Source organism: Oncorhynchus clarkii, unplaced genomic scaffold (genome assembly GCF_045791955.1).
Source record: "Oncorhynchus clarkii lewisi isolate Uvic-CL-2024 unplaced genomic scaffold, UVic_Ocla_1.0 unplaced_contig_11241_pilon_pilon, whole genome shotgun sequence".
Classification (NCBI taxonomy): Eukaryota; Metazoa; Chordata; class Actinopteri; order Salmoniformes; family Salmonidae; genus Oncorhynchus; species Oncorhynchus clarkii.
Window position 1 is genome coordinate 130,028 of NW_027258017.1, and position 18,151 is coordinate 148,178.

At 51.0% G+C, this 18,151-nt stretch overlaps 1 protein-coding gene across 5 annotated transcripts in view; it reads right to left on the bottom strand.

Moving 5' to 3' along the window:
* Positions 1 to 18,151, bottom strand: part of LOC139394522 (caskin-1) — a 123,221-nt gene that overhangs the window by 58,438 nt on the left and 46,632 nt on the right. For 3 of the 5 annotated variants that reach the window (XM_071142612.1, XM_071142611.1, XM_071142610.1), the window contains exons 5-10: positions 13,617 to 13,712; positions 11,530 to 11,651; positions 10,736 to 10,844; positions 2,779 to 2,887; positions 1,743 to 1,837; positions 1,323 to 1,440 (exon numbers count right to left, since the gene is read on the bottom strand). In XM_071142612.1, coding sequence (XP_070998713.1) covers positions 1,323 to 1,440; positions 1,743 to 1,837; positions 2,779 to 2,887; positions 10,736 to 10,844; positions 11,530 to 11,651; positions 13,617 to 13,712 — 649 coding nt within the window. Of the gene's footprint in view, positions 1 to 1,322; positions 1,441 to 1,742; positions 1,838 to 2,635; positions 2,646 to 2,710; positions 2,726 to 2,778; positions 2,888 to 10,735; positions 10,845 to 11,529; positions 11,652 to 13,616; positions 13,713 to 18,151 lie in introns of those variants that run through there. The other 2 variants (XM_071142613.1, XM_071142614.1) reach the window with 2 other exon arrangements.

Here is an 18,151-nt window from a genome sequence, read left to right on the forward strand (position 1 = left end):
CTACGAGGTAATGACAGGTAGGCAGCAGGGACGGTCTACGAGGTAATGACAGGTAGGCAGCAGGGACGGTCTACGAGGTAATGACAGGTAGGCAGCAGGGACGGTCTACGAGGTAATGACAGGTAGGCAGCAGGGACGGTCTACGAGGTAATGACAGGTAGTCAGCAGGGACGGTCTACGAGGTAATGACAGGTAGGCAGCAGGGACGGTCTACGAGGTAATGACAGGTAGGCAGCAGGGACGGTCTACGGGGTACTGACAGGTAGTCAGCAGGGACGGTCTACGAGGTAATGACAGGTAGTCAGCAGGGACGGTCTACGAGGTAATGACAGGTAGGCAGCAGGGACGGTCTACGAGGTAATGACAGGTAGTCAGCAGGGACGATCTACGAGGTAATGACAGATAGTCAACAGGGACGGTCTACGAGGTAATGACAGGTAGGCAGCAGGGACGGTCTACGAGGTAATGACTGGTAGGCAGCAGGGACGGTCTTTGAGGTAATGACAGATAGGCAGCAGGGACGGTCTACGAGGTAATGACAGATACAGAGACGGAGGTAGGCAGCAGGGACGGTCTACGAGGTAATGACAGGTAGGCAGCAGGGACTGTCTATGAGGTAATGACAGGTAGGCAGCAGGGATGGTCTACGAGGTAATGACAGGTAGTCAGCAGGGATGGTCTACGAGGTAATGACAGATAGGCAGCAGGGACGGTCTACAAGGTAATGACAGGTAGGCAGCAGGGACGGTCTACGAGGTAATGACAGATCGGCAGCAGGGACGGTCTACGAGGTAATGACAGGTAAGCAACAGGGACGGTCTACGAGGTAATGACAGATAGGCAGCAGGGACGGTGTACGAGGTAATGACAGATACAGAGACGGAGGTAGGCAGCAGGGACGGTCTACGAGGTAATGACAGGTAGGCAGCAGGGACGGTCTACGAGGTAATGATAGATACAGAGACAGATTGGCAGGAGGGACGGTCTACGAGGTAATGACAGATACAGAGACAGAGGTAGGCAGCAGGGACGGTCTATGAGGTAATGACAGATACAGAGACAGGTAGGCAGCAGGGACGGTCTACGAGGTAATGACAGGTAGGCAGCAGGGACGGTCTACGAGGTAATGATAGATACAGAGACAGATAGGCAGCAGGGGGAGGGAAGGAAGACGGAGGGATGGAGGGATGACAAGTTAGGAGACAGCTGAGACACAGAGTGCTGTCTAACCCTCACACACACGCACGCTCACACACATACACGCTGTGTGCTGGTCTCTCTCTCTCTCTGTTAGGGGTCAGGGGTCACTGTGTGCTGGTCACCTGGCCTCTTGCTGATCACCTCCACCATGCTGGAGGGGAAGTAGCCGACGCGGTCATTTCCTGTCCGGTTGTCATGGATACAACCCTTCCACCGGCCGTCAGAATGCTGCTCCAGAACCTAACACACACACACACACACCACACACACACACACACACACACCACACACCACACACACACACCACACACACACACACACACACACACACACACCACTGGTTAGGTGCATCTGAGTCTGTGTGTACCGTGATGATGTCTCCAGTCTTGATGTTGAGTGTGTGTGTGTGTGTGTGTGTGTGTGTGTGTGTGTGTGTGTGTGTGTGTGTGTGTGTGTGTGTGTGTCTGTGTGTGTGTGTGTGTGTGTGTGTGTGTGTGTGTGTGTGTGCGTGCGTGCGTGCGTGCGTGCGTGCGTGTGTGTACCGTGATGATGTCTCCAGTCTTGATGTTGAGGCTCGTCAGGTCGTAGTTGTTGCAGTACTCTGTCAGAGCTCTGACCTGCATCGCAGCTGACGCATCTACAAACACACACACACACACACACACACACACACACACACACACACACACACACACACACACACACACACACACACACACACACACACACACACACACACACAGAGTCAAACTCAACGTCAAAACACAGAGCTGTTTAATCTCTCTGCTGTCCTGTATGGTTAGTTAGAGTTCAGGGGTTAGGGGTCAGGGGTTAGGGGTTACCTCTCAGGAGCTGTTTAATCTCTCTTCTGTCCTGTATGGTTAGTTAGAGTTCAGGGGTTGGAGTTCAGGGGTCAGGGGTTACATCTCAGGAGCTGTTTAATCTCTCTGCTGTCCTATATGGTTAGTTTGAGTTCAGGGGTTAGGGGTCAGGGGTTACCTCTCAATAGCTGTTTAATCTCTCTGCTGTCCTGTATGGTTAGTTAGAGTTCAGGGGTCAGGGGTTACCTCTCAGGAGCTGTTTAATATATCTGCTGTCCTGTAAGGTTAGTTAGAGTTCAGGGGTCAGGGGTTAGGGGTTACCTCTCAATAGCTCTTTAATCTCTCTGTTGGCCTGAATGGTTAGTTAGAGGTCAGGGGTTAGGGGTCAGTGGTTACCTCTCAGTAGCTGTTTAATATGTCTGCTGTCCTGTAAGGTTAGTTAGAGTTCAGGGGTCAGGGGTTACCTCTCAGTAGCTGTTTGTTCTCTCTGCTGGCCTGTGAGGTTAGTTAGAGTTCAGGGGTTAGGGGTTACCTCTCAGCAGCTATTTAATCTCTCTGCTGTCCTGTATGGTTAGTTAGAGTTCAGGGGTTAGGGGTTAGGGGTCAGGGGTTACCTCTCAGCAGCTGTTTAATCTCTCTGCTGTCCTGTATGGTTAGTTCGAGTTCAGGGGTTAGGGGTCAGGGGTTACCTCTCAGCAGCTGTTTGATCTCTCTGCTGGCCTGTATGGTTAGTTAGAGTTCAGGGGTCAGGGGTTACCTCTCAGCAGCTGTTTGATCTCTCTGCTGGCCTGTGTGGCGGTGAACTGGTTAACGATGTCCAGAGCCGTCTGACACAGAGTGTTCCTCACCCCAGCACTGATGCCACTCTACGGGATCAATAACCATCAATCAAAACATCGTCAATACATCCAAGGCTCAAAATTTACATTTTTCATTGGTAGTGCTGATGCTCCCAACTTTAGGAGCCCCACATGAAATCTAGGAGCACCACATGAAATGTAGGAGCACCACATGAAATCTAGGAGCACCACATGAAATCTAGGAGCACCACATGAAATCTAGGAGCACCACATGAAATCTAGGAGCACCACATACAATCTAGGAGCACCACGTGAAATCTAGGAGCACCACGTGAAATCTAGGAGCACCACATTAAATCTAGGAGCACAACATGAAATCTAGGAGCACCACATGAAATCTAGGAGCACCACATGAAATCTAGGAGCACCACATGAAATCTAGGAGCACCACATTAAATCTAGGAGCACCACATGAAATCTAGGAGCACCACATGAAATCTAGGAGCACCACATAAAATCTAGGAGCACCACATAAAATCTAGGAGCACCACATGAAATCTAGGAGCACCACATGAAATCTAGGAGCACCACATGAAATCTAGGAGCACCACATAAAATCTAGGAGCACCACATAAAATCTAGGAGCACCACGTGAACTGGAGATACAACCCATAATGAACCTAGATGATTTATAGTTACTTTAAGGACCAGATGAACTGGAGATACAACCCATAATGAACCTAGATTAACTCTAGTTACTATTAGGACCAGATGAACTAGAGATACAACCCATAATGAACCTAGATGAATTCTAGTTACTATTAGGACCAGATGAACTGGAGATACAACACCTCAGCCACGCTCAAGGTACTAAACGACATCATCACCGCCATTGATAAAAGTCAGTACTGTGCAGCCGTCTTCATCGACCTGGCCAAGGCCAGATTGACTCTATCAATCACCGTAATCTTATCGGCAGACTCAACAGCCTTGGTTTCTGTAATGATTGCCTCGCCTGGTTCACCAACTACTTCTCAGATAGAGTTCTGTGTCAAATCGGAGGGCCTGTTGTCCGGACCTCTGGCAGTCTCTAAGGGGGTGCCACAGGGTTCAATTCTCAGACCGACTCTTTCCTCTGTATACATCAATGATGTCGCTGTTGCTGCTGGTTATTCTTTGATCCACCTCTACGCAGACGACACCATTCTGTATACCTCTGGCCCTTCATTGGACACTGTGTTAACAAACCTCCAAACAAGCTTCAATGCCATACAACACTCCTTCCATGGCTTCCAACTGCTCTTAAACGCTAGTAAAACTAAATGCATGCTCTTCAACCGATCGCTGCCAGTTCCCGCCCGCCCAACTAGCATCACTACTCTGGACGGTTCTGGCTTAGAATATGTGGATATATGTGCAAGAGGGTTAGAGGTCAGGGCTAGAGGTCAGGGCTAGAGGTCAGGGTCAAATCAAATCAAATCAAATGTATTTATATAGCCCTTCTTACATCAGCTGATATCTCAAAGTGCTGTACAGAAACCTAGCCTAAAACCCCAAACAGCAAGCAATGCAGGTGTAGAAGCAACTGATCAAAGATCAGGGCTATGGGCTAGAGGTCAGGGCTATGGGCTAGAGGTCTGGGTCAAAGGTCAGGGCTAGAGGTCAGGGTCAAAGATCAGGGCTAGAGGTCAGGGCGAGAGGGTTAGAGGTCAGGGTCAAAGGTCAGGGCTAGAGGTCAGGGCTAGTGGTCAGGGTTAGAGTTTAGGGCTAGAGGGCAAGAGACCAGGACTAGATGTCAGGGCTACAGGTCAGGGCTAGAAGTCAGGGCTACAGGTCAGGGCTACAGGTCAGGGCTAGAGTTCAGGAATAGAGGTCAGGGCTAGAGGTTAGGGCTAGAGGGCTACAGGTCAGGGCTAGAGTTCAAGGCTAGAGGTCAGGGCTAGAGGTCAAGACTAGAGTTCAGGGCTACAGGTCAGGGCTAGACGTCAGGGCTAGACGTCAGGGCTAGAGTTCAGGGCTAAAGGTCAGGGCTAGAGTTCAGGGCTAGAGGTCAGTGCTAGAGGTCAGGGATAGAGGTCAGGGCTAGAGGTCAGGGCTAGAGGGCTACAGGTCAGGGCTACAGGTCAGGGCTAGAGTTCAGGGCTAGAGGGCTACAGGTCAGGGCTACAGGTCAGGGCTACAGGTCAGGGCTACAGGTCAGGGCTACAGGTCCGGGCTAGAGGGCTAGCGGTCAGTGCTACAGGTCAGAGCTAGAGGTCGGGGCTAGAGGTCAGGGCTACAGGTCAGGGCTAGAGATCAGGGCTAGAGGTCCGGGCTACGGGTCAGGGCTAGAGGTCAGGGCTACAAGTCAGGGCTAGAGCTCAGGGCTACAGGTCAGGGCTAGAGGTCAGGGCTAGAGGTCAGGGCTAGAGGTCAGGGCTAGAGCTCAGGGCTAGAGGCCAGGGCTAGAGGTCAGAGCTAGAGGTCAGGGCTAGAGGTCAGGACTAGAGGTCAGGGCTAGAGGTCAGGGCTAGAGATCAGAGCTACAGGTCAGGTCTAGAGCTCAGGGCTAGAGGTCAGGAATAGAGGTCAGGGCTAGAGGTCAGGGCTAGAGGTCAGGGCTAGAGTTCAGTGCTAGTCAGGATTAGAGGTCAGGGCTAGAGGGCTATAGATCAGGGCTACAGGTCAGGGCTACAGGTCAGAGCTAGAGGTCGGGGCTAGAGGTCAGGGCTACAGGTCAGGGCTAGAGGTCCGGGCTACAGGTCAGGGCTAGAGGTCAGGGCTACAGGTCAGGGCTACGGGTCAGGGCTAGAGCTCAGGGCTAGAGGTCAAGGCTAGAGTTCAGGGCTACAGGTCAGGGCTAGACGTCAGGGCTAGACGTCAGGGCTAGAGTTCAGGGCTAAAGGTCAGGGCTAGAGTTCAGGGCTAGAGGTCAGGGCTAGAGGTCAGGGCTAGAGATCAGAGCTACAGGTCAGGGCTAGAGGTCAGGGCTAGAGGTCAGGAATAGAGGTCAGGGCTAGAAGTCAGGGCTAGAGGTCAGGGCTAGAGTTCAGGGCTAGAGGTCAGGGCTAGAGGTCAGGGCTAGAGGGCTATAGATCAGGGCTACAGGTCAGGGCTACAGGTCAGAGCTAGAGGTCGGGCTAGAGGTCAGGGCTACAGGTCAGGGCTAGAGGTCCGAGCTACAGGTCAGGGCTAGAGGTCAGTAGAGGTCAGGGCTACGGGTCAGGGCTAGAGCTCAGGGCTACAGGTCAGGGCTAGAGGTCAGGGCTAGAGGTCAAGGCTAGAGTTCAGGGCTACAGGTCAGGGCTAGACGTCAGGGCTAGACGTCAGGGCTAGACGTCAGGGCTAAAGGTCAGGGCTAGAGTTCAGGGCTAGAGGTCAGGGCTAGAGGTCAGGGCTAGAGGTCAGGGCTAGAGGTCAGGGCTAGAGGTCAGGGCTAGAGGTCAGGGCTAGAGGGCTACAGGTCAGGGCTACAGGTCAGGGCTAGAGTTCAGGGCTAGAGGGCTACAGGTCAGGGCTACAGGTCAGGGCTACAGGTCCGGGCTAGAGGGCTAGCGGCCAGTGCTACAGGTCCGAGCTAGAGGTGGGGGCTAGAGGTCAGGGCTACAGGTCAGGGCTAGAGATCAGGGCTAGAGGTCCGGGCTACGGGTCAGGGCTAGAGGTCAGGGCTACAGGTCAGGGCTAGAGCTCAGGGTTACAGGTCAGGGCCTGAGGTCAGGGCTAGAGGTCAGAGCTAGAGGGCTAGAGGTCAGGGCTAGAGGTCAGAGCTAGAGGTCAGGGCTAGAGGTCAGGGCTAGAGGTCAGGGCTAGAGGTCCGAGCTACAGGTCAGGGCTAGAGGTCAGGGCTACAGGTCAGGGCTACGGGTCAGGGCTAGAGCTCAGGGCTACAGGTCAGGGCTAGAGGTCAGGGCTAGAGGTCAAGGCTAGAGTTCAGGGCTACAGGTCAGGGCTAGACGTCAGGGCTAGACGTCAGGGCTAGACGTCAGGGCTAAAGGTCAGGGCTAGAGTTCAAGGCTAGAGGTCAGGGCTAGAGGTCAGGGCTACAGGTCAGGGCTAGAGGTCAGGGCTAGAGGGCTACAGGTCAGGGCTACAGGTCAGGGCTAGAGTTCAGGGCTAGAGGGCTACAGGTCAGGGCTAGAGGTCAGGGCTAGAGGTCAGGGCTACAGGTCAGGAATAGAGGTCAGGGCTAGAGGGCTAGAGGGCTAGAGGTCAGGGCTATAGGTCAGGGCTAGAGGTCAGGGCTACAGGTCAGGGCTAGAGGTCAGGGCTAGAGGTCAGGGCTAGAGGTCAGGGCTACAGGTCAGGGCTAGAGGTCAGGGCTAGAGGGCTAGAGGTCAGGGCTAGAAATCAGGGCTAGAGGTCAGGGCTAGAGGTCAGGGCTAGAGGTCAGGGCTACAGGTCAGGAATAGAGGTCAGGGCTAGAGGGCTAGAGGTCAGGGCTATAGGTCAGGGCTAGAGGTCAGGGCTACAGGTCAGGGCTAGAGGTCAGGGCTAGAGGTCAGGGCTAGAGGTCAGGGCTACAGGTCAGGGCTAGAGGTCAGGGCTAGAGGGCTACAGGTCAGGGCTACAGGTCAGGGCTAGAGTTCAGGGCTAGAGGGCTACAGGTCAGGGCTACAGGTCAGGGCTACAGGTCCGGGCTAGAGGGCTAGCGGCCAGTGCTACAGGTCCGAGCTAGAGGTGGGGGCTAGAGGTCAGGGCTACAGGTCAGGGCTAGAGATCAGGGCTAGAGGTCCGGGCTACGGGTCAGGGCTAGAGGTCAGGGCTACAGGTCAGGGCTAGAGCTCAGGGTTACAGGTCAGGGCCTGAGGTCAGGGCTAGAGGTCAGAGCTAGAGGGCTAGAGGTCAGGGCTAGAGGTCAGAGCTAGAGGTCAGGGCTAGAGGTCAGGGCTAGAGGTCAGGGCTAGAGGTCCGAGCTACAGGTCAGGGCTAGAGGTCAGGGCTACAGGTCAGGGCTACGGGTCAGGGCTAGAGCTCAGGGCTAGAGGTCAGTAGAGGTCAGGGCTACGGGTCAGGGCTAGAGCTCAGGGCTACAGGTCAGGGCTAGAGGTCAGGGCTAGAGGTCAAGGCTAGAGTTCAGGGCTACAGGTCAGGGCTAGACGTCAGGGCTAGACGTCAGGGCTAGACGTCAGGGCTAAAGGTCAGGGCTAGAGTTCAGGGCTAGAGGTCAGGGCTAGAGGTCAGGGCTAGAGGTCAGGGCTAGAGGTCAGGGCTAGAGGTCAGGGCTAGAGGTCAGGGCTAGAGGGCTACAGGTCAGGGCTACAGGTCAGGGCTAGAGTTCAGGGCTAGAGGGCTACAGGTCAGGGCTACAGGTCAGGGCTACAGGTCCGGGCTAGAGGGCTAGCGGCCAGTGCTACAGGTCCGAGCTAGAGGTGGGGGCTAGAGGTCAGGGCTACAGGTCAGGGCTAGAGATCAGGGCTAGAGGTCCGGGCTACGGGTCAGGGCTAGAGGTCAGGGCTACAGGTCAGGGCTAGAGCTCAGGGTTACAGGTCAGGGCCTGAGGTCAGGGCTAGAGGTCAGAGCTAGAGGGCTAGAGGTCAGGGCTAGAGGTCAGAGCTAGAGGTCAGGGCTAGAGGTCAGGGCTAGAGGTCAGGGCTAGAGGTCCGAGCTACAGGTCAGGGCTAGAGGTCAGGGCTACAGGTCAGGGCTACGGGTCAGGGCTAGAGCTCAGGGCTACAGGTCAGGGCTAGAGGTCAGGGCTAGAGGTCAAGGCTAGAGTTCAGGGCTACAGGTCAGGGCTAGACGTCAGGGCTAGACGTCAGGGCTAGACGTCAGGGCTAAAGGTCAGGGCTAGAGTTCAAGGCTAGAGGTCAGGGCTAGAGGTCAGGGCTACAGGTCAGGGCTAGAGGTCAGGGCTAGAGGGCTACAGGTCAGGGCTACAGGTCAGGGCTAGAGTTCAGGGCTAGAGGGCTACAGGTCAGGGCTAGAGGTCAGGGCTAGAGGTCAGGGCTAGAGGTCAGGGCTACAGGTCAGGAATAGAGGTCAGGGCTAGAGGGCTAGAGGTCAGGGCTATAGGTCAGGGCTAGAGGTCAGGGCTACAGGTCAGGGCTAGAGGTCAGGGCTAGAGGTCAGGGCTAGAGGTCAGGGCTACAGGTCAGGGCTAGAGGTCAGGGCTAGAGGGCTAGAGGTCAGGGCTAGAAATCAGGGCTAGAGGTCAGGGCTAGAGGTCAGGGCTAGAGGTCAGGGCTACAGGTCAGGAATAGAGGTCAGGGCTAGAGGGCTAGAGGTCAGGGCTATAGGTCAGGGCTAGAGGTCAGGGCTACAGGTCAGGGCTAGAGGTCAGGGCTAGAGGTCAGGGCTAGAGGTCAGGGCTACAGGTCAGGGCTAGAGGTCAGGGCTAGAGGGCTACAGGTCAGGGCTACAGGTCAGGGCTAGAGTTCAGGGCTAGAGGGCTACAGGTCAGGGCTACAGGTCAGGGCTACAGGTCCGGGCTAGAGGGCTAGCGGCCAGTGCTACAGGTCCGAGCTAGAGGTGGGGGCTAGAGGTCAGGGCTACAGGTCAGGGCTAGAGATCAGGGCTAGAGGTCCGGGCTACGGGTCAGGGCTAGAGGTCAGGGCTACAGGTCAGGGCTAGAGCTCAGGGTTACAGGTCAGGGCCTGAGGTCAGGGCTAGAGGTCAGAGCTAGAGGGCTAGAGGTCAGGGCTAGAGGTCAGAGCTAGAGGTCAGGGCTAGAGGTCAGGGCTAGAGGTCAGGGCTAGAGGTCCGAGCTACAGGTCAGGGCTAGAGGTCAGGGCTACAGGTCAGGGCTACGGGTCAGGGCTAGAGCTCAGGGCTACAGGTCAGGGCTAGAGGTCAGGGCTAGAGGTCAAGGCTAGAGTTCAGGGCTACAGGTCAGGGCTAGACGTCAGGGCTAGACGTCAGGGCTAGACGTCAGGGCTAAAGGTCAGGGCTAGAGTTCAAGGCTAGAGGTCAGGGCTAGAGGTCAGGGCTACAGGTCAGGGCTAGAGGTCAGGGCTAGAGGGCTACAGGTCAGGGCTACAGGTCAGGGCTAGAGTTCAGGGCTAGAGGGCTACAGGTCAGGGCTAGAGGTCAGGGCTAGAGGTCAGGGCTAGAGGTCAGGGCTACAGGTCAGGAATAGAGGTCAGGGCTAGAGGGCTAGAGGTCAGGGCTATAGGTCAGGGCTAGAGGTCAGGGCTACAGGTCAGGGCTAGAGGTCAGGGCTAGAGGTCAGGGCTAGAGGTCAGGGCTACAGGTCAGGGCTAGAGGTCAGGGCTAGAGGGCTAGAGGTCAGGGCTAGAAATCAGGGCTAGAGGTCAGGGCTAGAGGTCAGGGCTAGAGGTCAGGGCTACAGGTCAGGAATAGAGGTCAGGGCTAGAGGGCTAGAGGTCAGGGCTATAGGTCAGGGCTAGAGGTCAGGGCTACAGGTCAGGGCTAGAGGTCAGGGCTAGAGGTCAGGGCTAGAGGTCAGGGCTACAGGTCAGGGCTAGAGGTCAGGGCTAGAGGGCTAGAGGTCAGGGCTAGAAATCAGGGCTAGAGGTCAGGGCTACAGGTCAGGGCTAGAGGTCAGGGCTACAGGTCAGGGCTACAGGTCAGGGCTAGAGGTCAGGGCTAGAGGTCAGGGCTAGAGGGCTAGAGGTCAGGGCTAGAGGTCAGGGCTAGAGGTCAGGGCTAGAGGTCAGGGCTACAGGTCAGGGCTAGAGGTCAGGGCTAGAGGGCTAGAGGTCAGGGCTACAGGTCAGGGCTAGAGGTCAGGGCTACAGGTCAGGGCTACAGGTCAGGGCTACAGGTCAGGACTAGAGGTCAGGGCTACAGGTCAGGGCTACAGGTCAGGGCTACAGGTCAGGGCTACAGGTCAGGGCTAGAGGGCTAGAGGTCAGGACTAGGGGTCAGGGCTAGAGGTCAGGGCTAGAGGGCTAGAGGTCAGGGCTAGAGGTCAGGGCTACGAGTCAGGGCTAGAGGTCAGGGCTAGAGGTCAGTTCTAGAAATAGTTGTACTCACATCCAACAGCAGTCTCACCACCTCAGTCTTTCCACAGAGAGCTGCCTGATGCAGCGCCGTCCCCGACTCTGACTGTCTGTTGATGTCTATACCTGCTTGGATCAGCAGACTGACACACACACACACACACACACACACACACACACTGTTAATGTCTATAACGTCTATTCCTGATTCGATCAGCAAACACAATATAAACACATAAAAGCAGTGGTGATGTCAGAACGATGATGATGTCAGAGTGATGATGATGTCAGAGTGATGATGATGTCAGAGTGATGATGATGTCAGAATGATGATGATGTCAGAGTGATGATGATGTCAGAATGATGATGATGTCAGAGTGGTTACAATGTCAGAGTGATGATGATGATGTCAGAGTGATGATGATGTCAGAGTGATGATGATGATGTCAGAGTGATGATGATGTCAGAGTGATGATGATGTCAGAATGATGATGATGTCAGAATGGTTACGATGTCAGAGGGATGATGATGACAGAGTGGTTACGATGTCAGAGGGATGATGATGATGTCAGAGTGATGATGATGTCAGAGTGATGATGATGTCAGAGTGATGATGATGTCAGAACGATGATGATGTCAGAGTGATGATGATGTCAGAATGATGATGATGTCAGAGTGGTTACGATGTCAGAGGGATGATGATGATGTCAGAGTGATGATGATGTCAGAGTGATGATGATGATGTCAGAGTGATGATGATGATGTCAGAGTGATGATGATGATGATGAAGTCAGAGTGACGATGTCAGCGATGATGTCATGTCCTGACCGTATGACATCGATGTGTCCGTTCTTGGCGGCCAGGTGAAGAGGAGAGACGCCGTTGGGGTTCGACGGCTTCGGCTCGATCATCGCTGCACAGACATTACTACTGAGGAGCAGCTGGACCACCTGTACACATTATACACACATTACTACTGAGGAGCAGCTGGACCACCTGTACACATTATACACACATTACTACTGAGGAGCAGCTGGACCACCTGTACACATTATACACACATTACTACTGAGGAGCAGCTGGACCACCTGTACACATTATACACACATTACTACTGAGGAGCAGCTGGACCACCTGTACACATTATACACACATTACTACTGAGGAGCAGCTGGACCACCTGTACACATTATACACACATGACTACTGAGGAGCAGCTGGACCACCTGTACACATTATACACACATTACTACTGAGACACCACCTGTACACATTATACACACATTACTACTGAGGAGCAGCTGGACCACCTGTACACATTATACACACATTACTACTGAGACACCACCTGTACACATTATACTCACATTACTACTGAGGAGCAGCTGGACCACCTGTACACATTATACACACATTACTACTGAGGAGCAGCTGGACCACCTGTACACATTATACACACATTACTACTGAGGAGCAGCTGGACCACCTATACACATTATACAGACATTACTACTGAGGAGCAGCTGGACCACCTGTACACATTATACACACATTACTACTGAGGAGCAGCTGGACCACCTGTACACATTATACACACATTACTACTGAGGAGCAGCTGGACCACCTGTACACATTATACACACATTACTACTGAGGAGCAGCTGGACCACCTGTACACATTATACACAAATGACTACTGAGGAGCAGCTGGACCACCTGTACACATTATACACACATTACTACTGAGGAGCAGCTGGACCACCTGTACACATTATACACACATTACTACTGAGGAGCAGCTGGACCACCTGTACACATTATACACACATTACTACTGAGGAGCAGCTGGACCACCTGTACACATTATACACACATTACTACTGAGGAGCAGCTGGACCACCTGTACACATTATACACACATTACTACTGAGACACCACCTGCACACATTATACACACATTACTACTGAGGAGCAGCTGGACCACCTGTACACATTATACACACATTACTACTGAGGAGCAGCTGGACCACCTGTACACATTATACACACATTACTACTGAGACACCACCTGTACACATTATACACACATTACTACTGAGACACCACCTGTACACATTATACACACATTACTACTGAGACACCACCTGTACACATTATACACACATTACTACTGAGACACCACCTGTACACATTATACACACATTACTACTGAGACACCATCTGTACACATTATACACACATTACTACTGAGACACCACCTGTACACATTATACACACATTACTACTGAGACACCACCTGTACACATTATACACACATTACTACTGAGACACCACCTGTACACATTATACACACATTACTACTGAGACACCACCTATACACATTATACACACATTACTACTGAGACACCACCTGTACACATTATACACACATTACTACTGAGACACCACCTATACACATTATACACACATTACTACTGAGACACCACCTATACACATTATACACACATTACTACTGAGGAGACACCACCTATACACATTATACACACATTACTACTGAGACACCACCTATACACATTATACACACATTACTACTGAGACACCACCTATACACATTATACACACATTACTACTGAGACACCACCTATACACATTATACACACATTACTACTGAGACACCACCTCAACACATTACTACTGAGGAGACACCACCTATACACATTATACACACATTACTATTGAGACACCACCTATACACATTATACACACATTACTACTGAGACACCACCTATACACATTATACACACATTACTACTGAGACACCACCTATACACATTATGCGTGTGTGTGTGTGTGTGCGTGCGTGCGTGCGTGTGTGTGTGTGTGTGTGCGTGCGTGCGTGTGTGTTTGTGACTCACCCCCACTCGTCCAAATTCACAGGCCAGGTCCAGAGGAGTCTTACCGGCCGTGTCGGAGATACACGGATTAGACTGGTGCTGCAGCAACATCTCAGACTGAACACAGAGAGACAGAGAGATACACGGATTAGACTGGGGCAACATCTCAGACTGAACACAGAGAGAGAGAGATACACGGATTAGACTGGGGCAACATCTCAGACTGAACACAGAGAGACAGAGAGATACACGGATTAGACTGGTGCAACATCTCAGACTGAACACAGAGAGACAGAGAGATACACGGGGTTAGACTGGGGCAACATCTCAGACTGAACACAGAGAGACAGAGAGATACACGGATTAGACTGGGGCAACATCTCAGACTGAACACAGAGAGACAGAGAGATACACGGATTAGACTGGGGCAACATCTCAGACTGAACACAGAGAGACAGAGAGATACACGGATTAGACTGGGGCAACATCTCAGACTGAACACAGAGAGACAGAGAGATACACGGATTAGACTGGGGCAACATCTCAGACTGAACACAGAGAGACAGAGAGATACACGGATTAGACTGGTGCTGCAGCAACATCTCAGACTGAACACAAAGAGACAGAGAGATACACGGATTAGACTGGGGCAACATCTCAGACTGAACACAGAGAGACAGAGAGATACACGGATTAGACTGGGGCAACATCTCAGACTGAACACAGAGAGACAGAGAGATACACGGATTAGACTGGGGCAACATCTCAGACTGAACACAGAGAGACAGAGAGATACACGGGGTTAGACTGGGGCAACATCTCAGACTGAACACAGAGAGACAGAGAGATACACGGATTAGACTGGGGCAACATCTCAGACTGAACACAGAGAGACAGAGAGATACACGGATTAGACTGGTGCAACATCTCAGACTGAACACAGAGAGACAGAGAGATACACGGATTAGACTGGTGCTGCAGCAACATCTCAGACTGACCACAGAGAGACAGAGAGATACACGGATTAGACTGGGGCAACATCTCAGACTGAACACAGAGAGACAGAGAGATACACGGATTAGACTGGTGCTGCAGCAACATCTCAGACTGAACACAGAGAGACAGAGAGATACACGGATTAGACTGGGGCAACATCTCAGACTGAACACAGAGAGACAGAGAGATACACGGATTAGACTGGGGCAACATCTCAGACTGAACACAGAGAGACAGAGAGATACACGGATTAGACTGGTGCAACATCTCAGACTGAACACAGAGAGACAGAGAGATACACGGATTAGACTGGGGCAACATCTCAGACTGAACACAGAGAGACAGAGAGATACACGGATTAGACTGGGGCAACATCTCAGACTGAACACAGAGAGACAGAGAGATACACGGGGTTAGACTGGGGCAACATCTCAGACTGAACACAGAGAGACAGAGAGATACACGGATTAGACTGCAGCAACATCTCAGACTGAACACAGAGAGACAGAGAGATACACGGGGTTAGACTGGGGCAACATCTCAGACTGAACACAGAGAGACAGAGAGATACACGGATTAGACTGGGGCAACATCTCAGACTGAACACAGAGAGACAGAGAGATACACGGATTAGACTGGGGCAACATCTCAGACTGAACACAGAGAGACAGAGAGATACACGGATTAGACTGGGGCAACATCTCAGACTGAACACAGAGAGACAGAGAGATACACGGATTAGACTGGGGCAACATCTCAGACTGAACACAGAGAGACAGAGAGATACACAGATTAGACTGGGGCAACATCTCAGACTGAACACAGAGAGACAGAGAGATACACGGATTAGACTGGGGCAACATCTCAGACTGAACACAGAGAGACAGAGAGATACACGGGGTTAGACTGGGGCAACATCTCAGACTGAACACAGAGAGACAGAGAGATACACGGGGTTAGACTGGGGCAACATCTCAGACTGAACACAGAGAGACAGAGAGATACACGGATTAGACTGGGGCAACATCTCAGACTGAACACAGAGAGACAGAGAGATACACGGATTAGACTGGGGCAACATCTCAGACTGGACACAGAGAGACAGAGAGATACACGGATTAGACTGGGGCAACATCTCAGACTGAACACAGAGAGACAGAGAGATACACGGATTAGACTGGGGCAACATCTCAGACTGAACACAGACTTATTAAATATAATTAAGGGATAATCAATCAATTATTTTTATAGGGATAATAATTGTGTCTGTCATAGTTGAAGTGTACCTATGATGAAAATTACAGGCCTCTCTCATCTTTTTAAGTGGTAGAACTTGCACAATTGGTGGCTGACTAAATACTTTTTTGCCCCACTGTAGCTACAGTAGTTTACTAGATAGTTACAGTAGTTTACTAGATACCTACAGTAGTTTACTAGATAGCTACAGTAGTTTACTAGATACCTACAGTAGTTTATTAGATAGCTACAGTAGTTTATTAGATACCTACAGTAGTTTATTAGATACCTACAGTAGCTTATTAGATACCTACAGTAGTTTATTAGATAGTTACAGTAGTTTATTAGATAATAACAGTAGTTTATTAGATACCTACAGTAGTTTATTAGATAATAACAGTAGTTTACTAGATAACTACAGTAGTTTATTAGATACCTACAGTAGTTTACTAGATAACTACAGTAGTTTACTAGATACCTACAGTAGTTTACTAGATAACTACAGTAGTTTATTAGATACCTACAGTAGTTTATTAGATACCTACAGTAGTTTACTAGATAGCTACAGTAGTTTATTAGATAGTTACAGTAGTTTATTAGATAGTTACAGTAGTTTATTAGATACCTACAGTAGTTTATTAGATAGTTACAGTAGTTTACTAGATAGCTACAGTAGTTTATTAGATAGTTACAGTAGTTTACTAGATAACTACAGTAGTTTATTAGATACCTACAGTAGTTTATTAGATAATAACAGTAGTTTACTAGATAACTACAGTAGTTTATTAGATACCTACAGTAGTTTATTAGATAATAACAGTAGTTTACTAGATAACTACAGTAGTTTATTAGATACCTACAGTAGTTGCCATGATAACCGAATCATCAGTCCTAGCTTGCTTTTATGAAAAAACATCTCAGACTGAACACAGAGAGACAGAGAGATACACGGATTAGACTGGGGCAACATCTCAGACTGAACACAGAGAGACAGAGAGATACACGGATTAGACTGGGGCAACATCTCAGACTGAACACAGAGAGACAGAGAGATACACGGATTAGACTGGGGCAACATCTCAGACTGAACACAGAGAGACAGAGAGATACACGGATTAGACTGGGGCAACATCTCAGACTGAACACAGAGAGACAGAGAGATACACGGATTAGACTGGGGCAACATCTCAGACTGAACACAGAGAGACAGAGAGATACACGGATTAGACTGGGGCAACATCTCAGACTGAACACAGAGAGACAGAGAGATACACGGATTAGACTGGGGCAACATCTCAGACTGAACACAGAGAGACAGAGAGATACACGGATTAGACTGGGGCAACATCTCAGACTGAACACAGAGAGACAGAGAGATACACGGATTAGACTGGGGCAACATCTCAGACTGAACACAGAGAGACAGAGAGATACACGGGGTTAGACTGGGGCAACATCTCAGACTGAACACAGAGAGACAGAGAGATACACGGATTAGACTGGGGCAACATCTCAGACTGAACACAGAGAGACAGAGAGATACACGGATTAGACTGGGGCAACATCTCAGACTGAACACAGAGAGACAGAGAGATACACGGATTAGACTGGGGCAACATCTCAGACTGAACACAGAGAGACAGAGAGATACACGGATTAGACTGCAGCAACATCTCAGACTGAACACAGAGAGACAGAGAGATACACGGATTAGACTGGGGCAACATCTCAGACTGAACACAGAGAGACAGAGAGATACACGGATTAGACTGGGGCAACATCTCAGACTGAACACAGAGAGACAGAGAGATACACGGATTAGACTGGGGCAACATCTCAGACTGAACACAGAGAGACAGAGAGATACACGGATTAGACTGGGGCAACATCTCAGACTGAACACAGAGAGACAGAGAGATACACGGATTAGACTGGGGAACATCTCAGACTGAACACAGAGAGACAGAGAGATACACGGATTAGACTGGGGCAACATCTCAGACTGAACACAGAGAGAAAGAGAGATACACGGATTAGACTGGGGCAACATCTCAGACTGGACACAGAGAGACAGAGAGATACACGGATTAGACTGGGGCAACATCTCAGACTGAACACAGAGAGACAGAGAGATACACGGATTAGACTGGGGCAACATCTCAGACTGAACACAGAGAGACAGAGAGATACACGGATTAGACTGGGGCAACATCTCAGACTGAACACAGAGAGACAGAGAGATACACGGATTAGACTGGGGCAACATCTCAGACTGAACACAGAGAGACAGAGAGATACACGGATTAGACTGCAGCAACATCTCA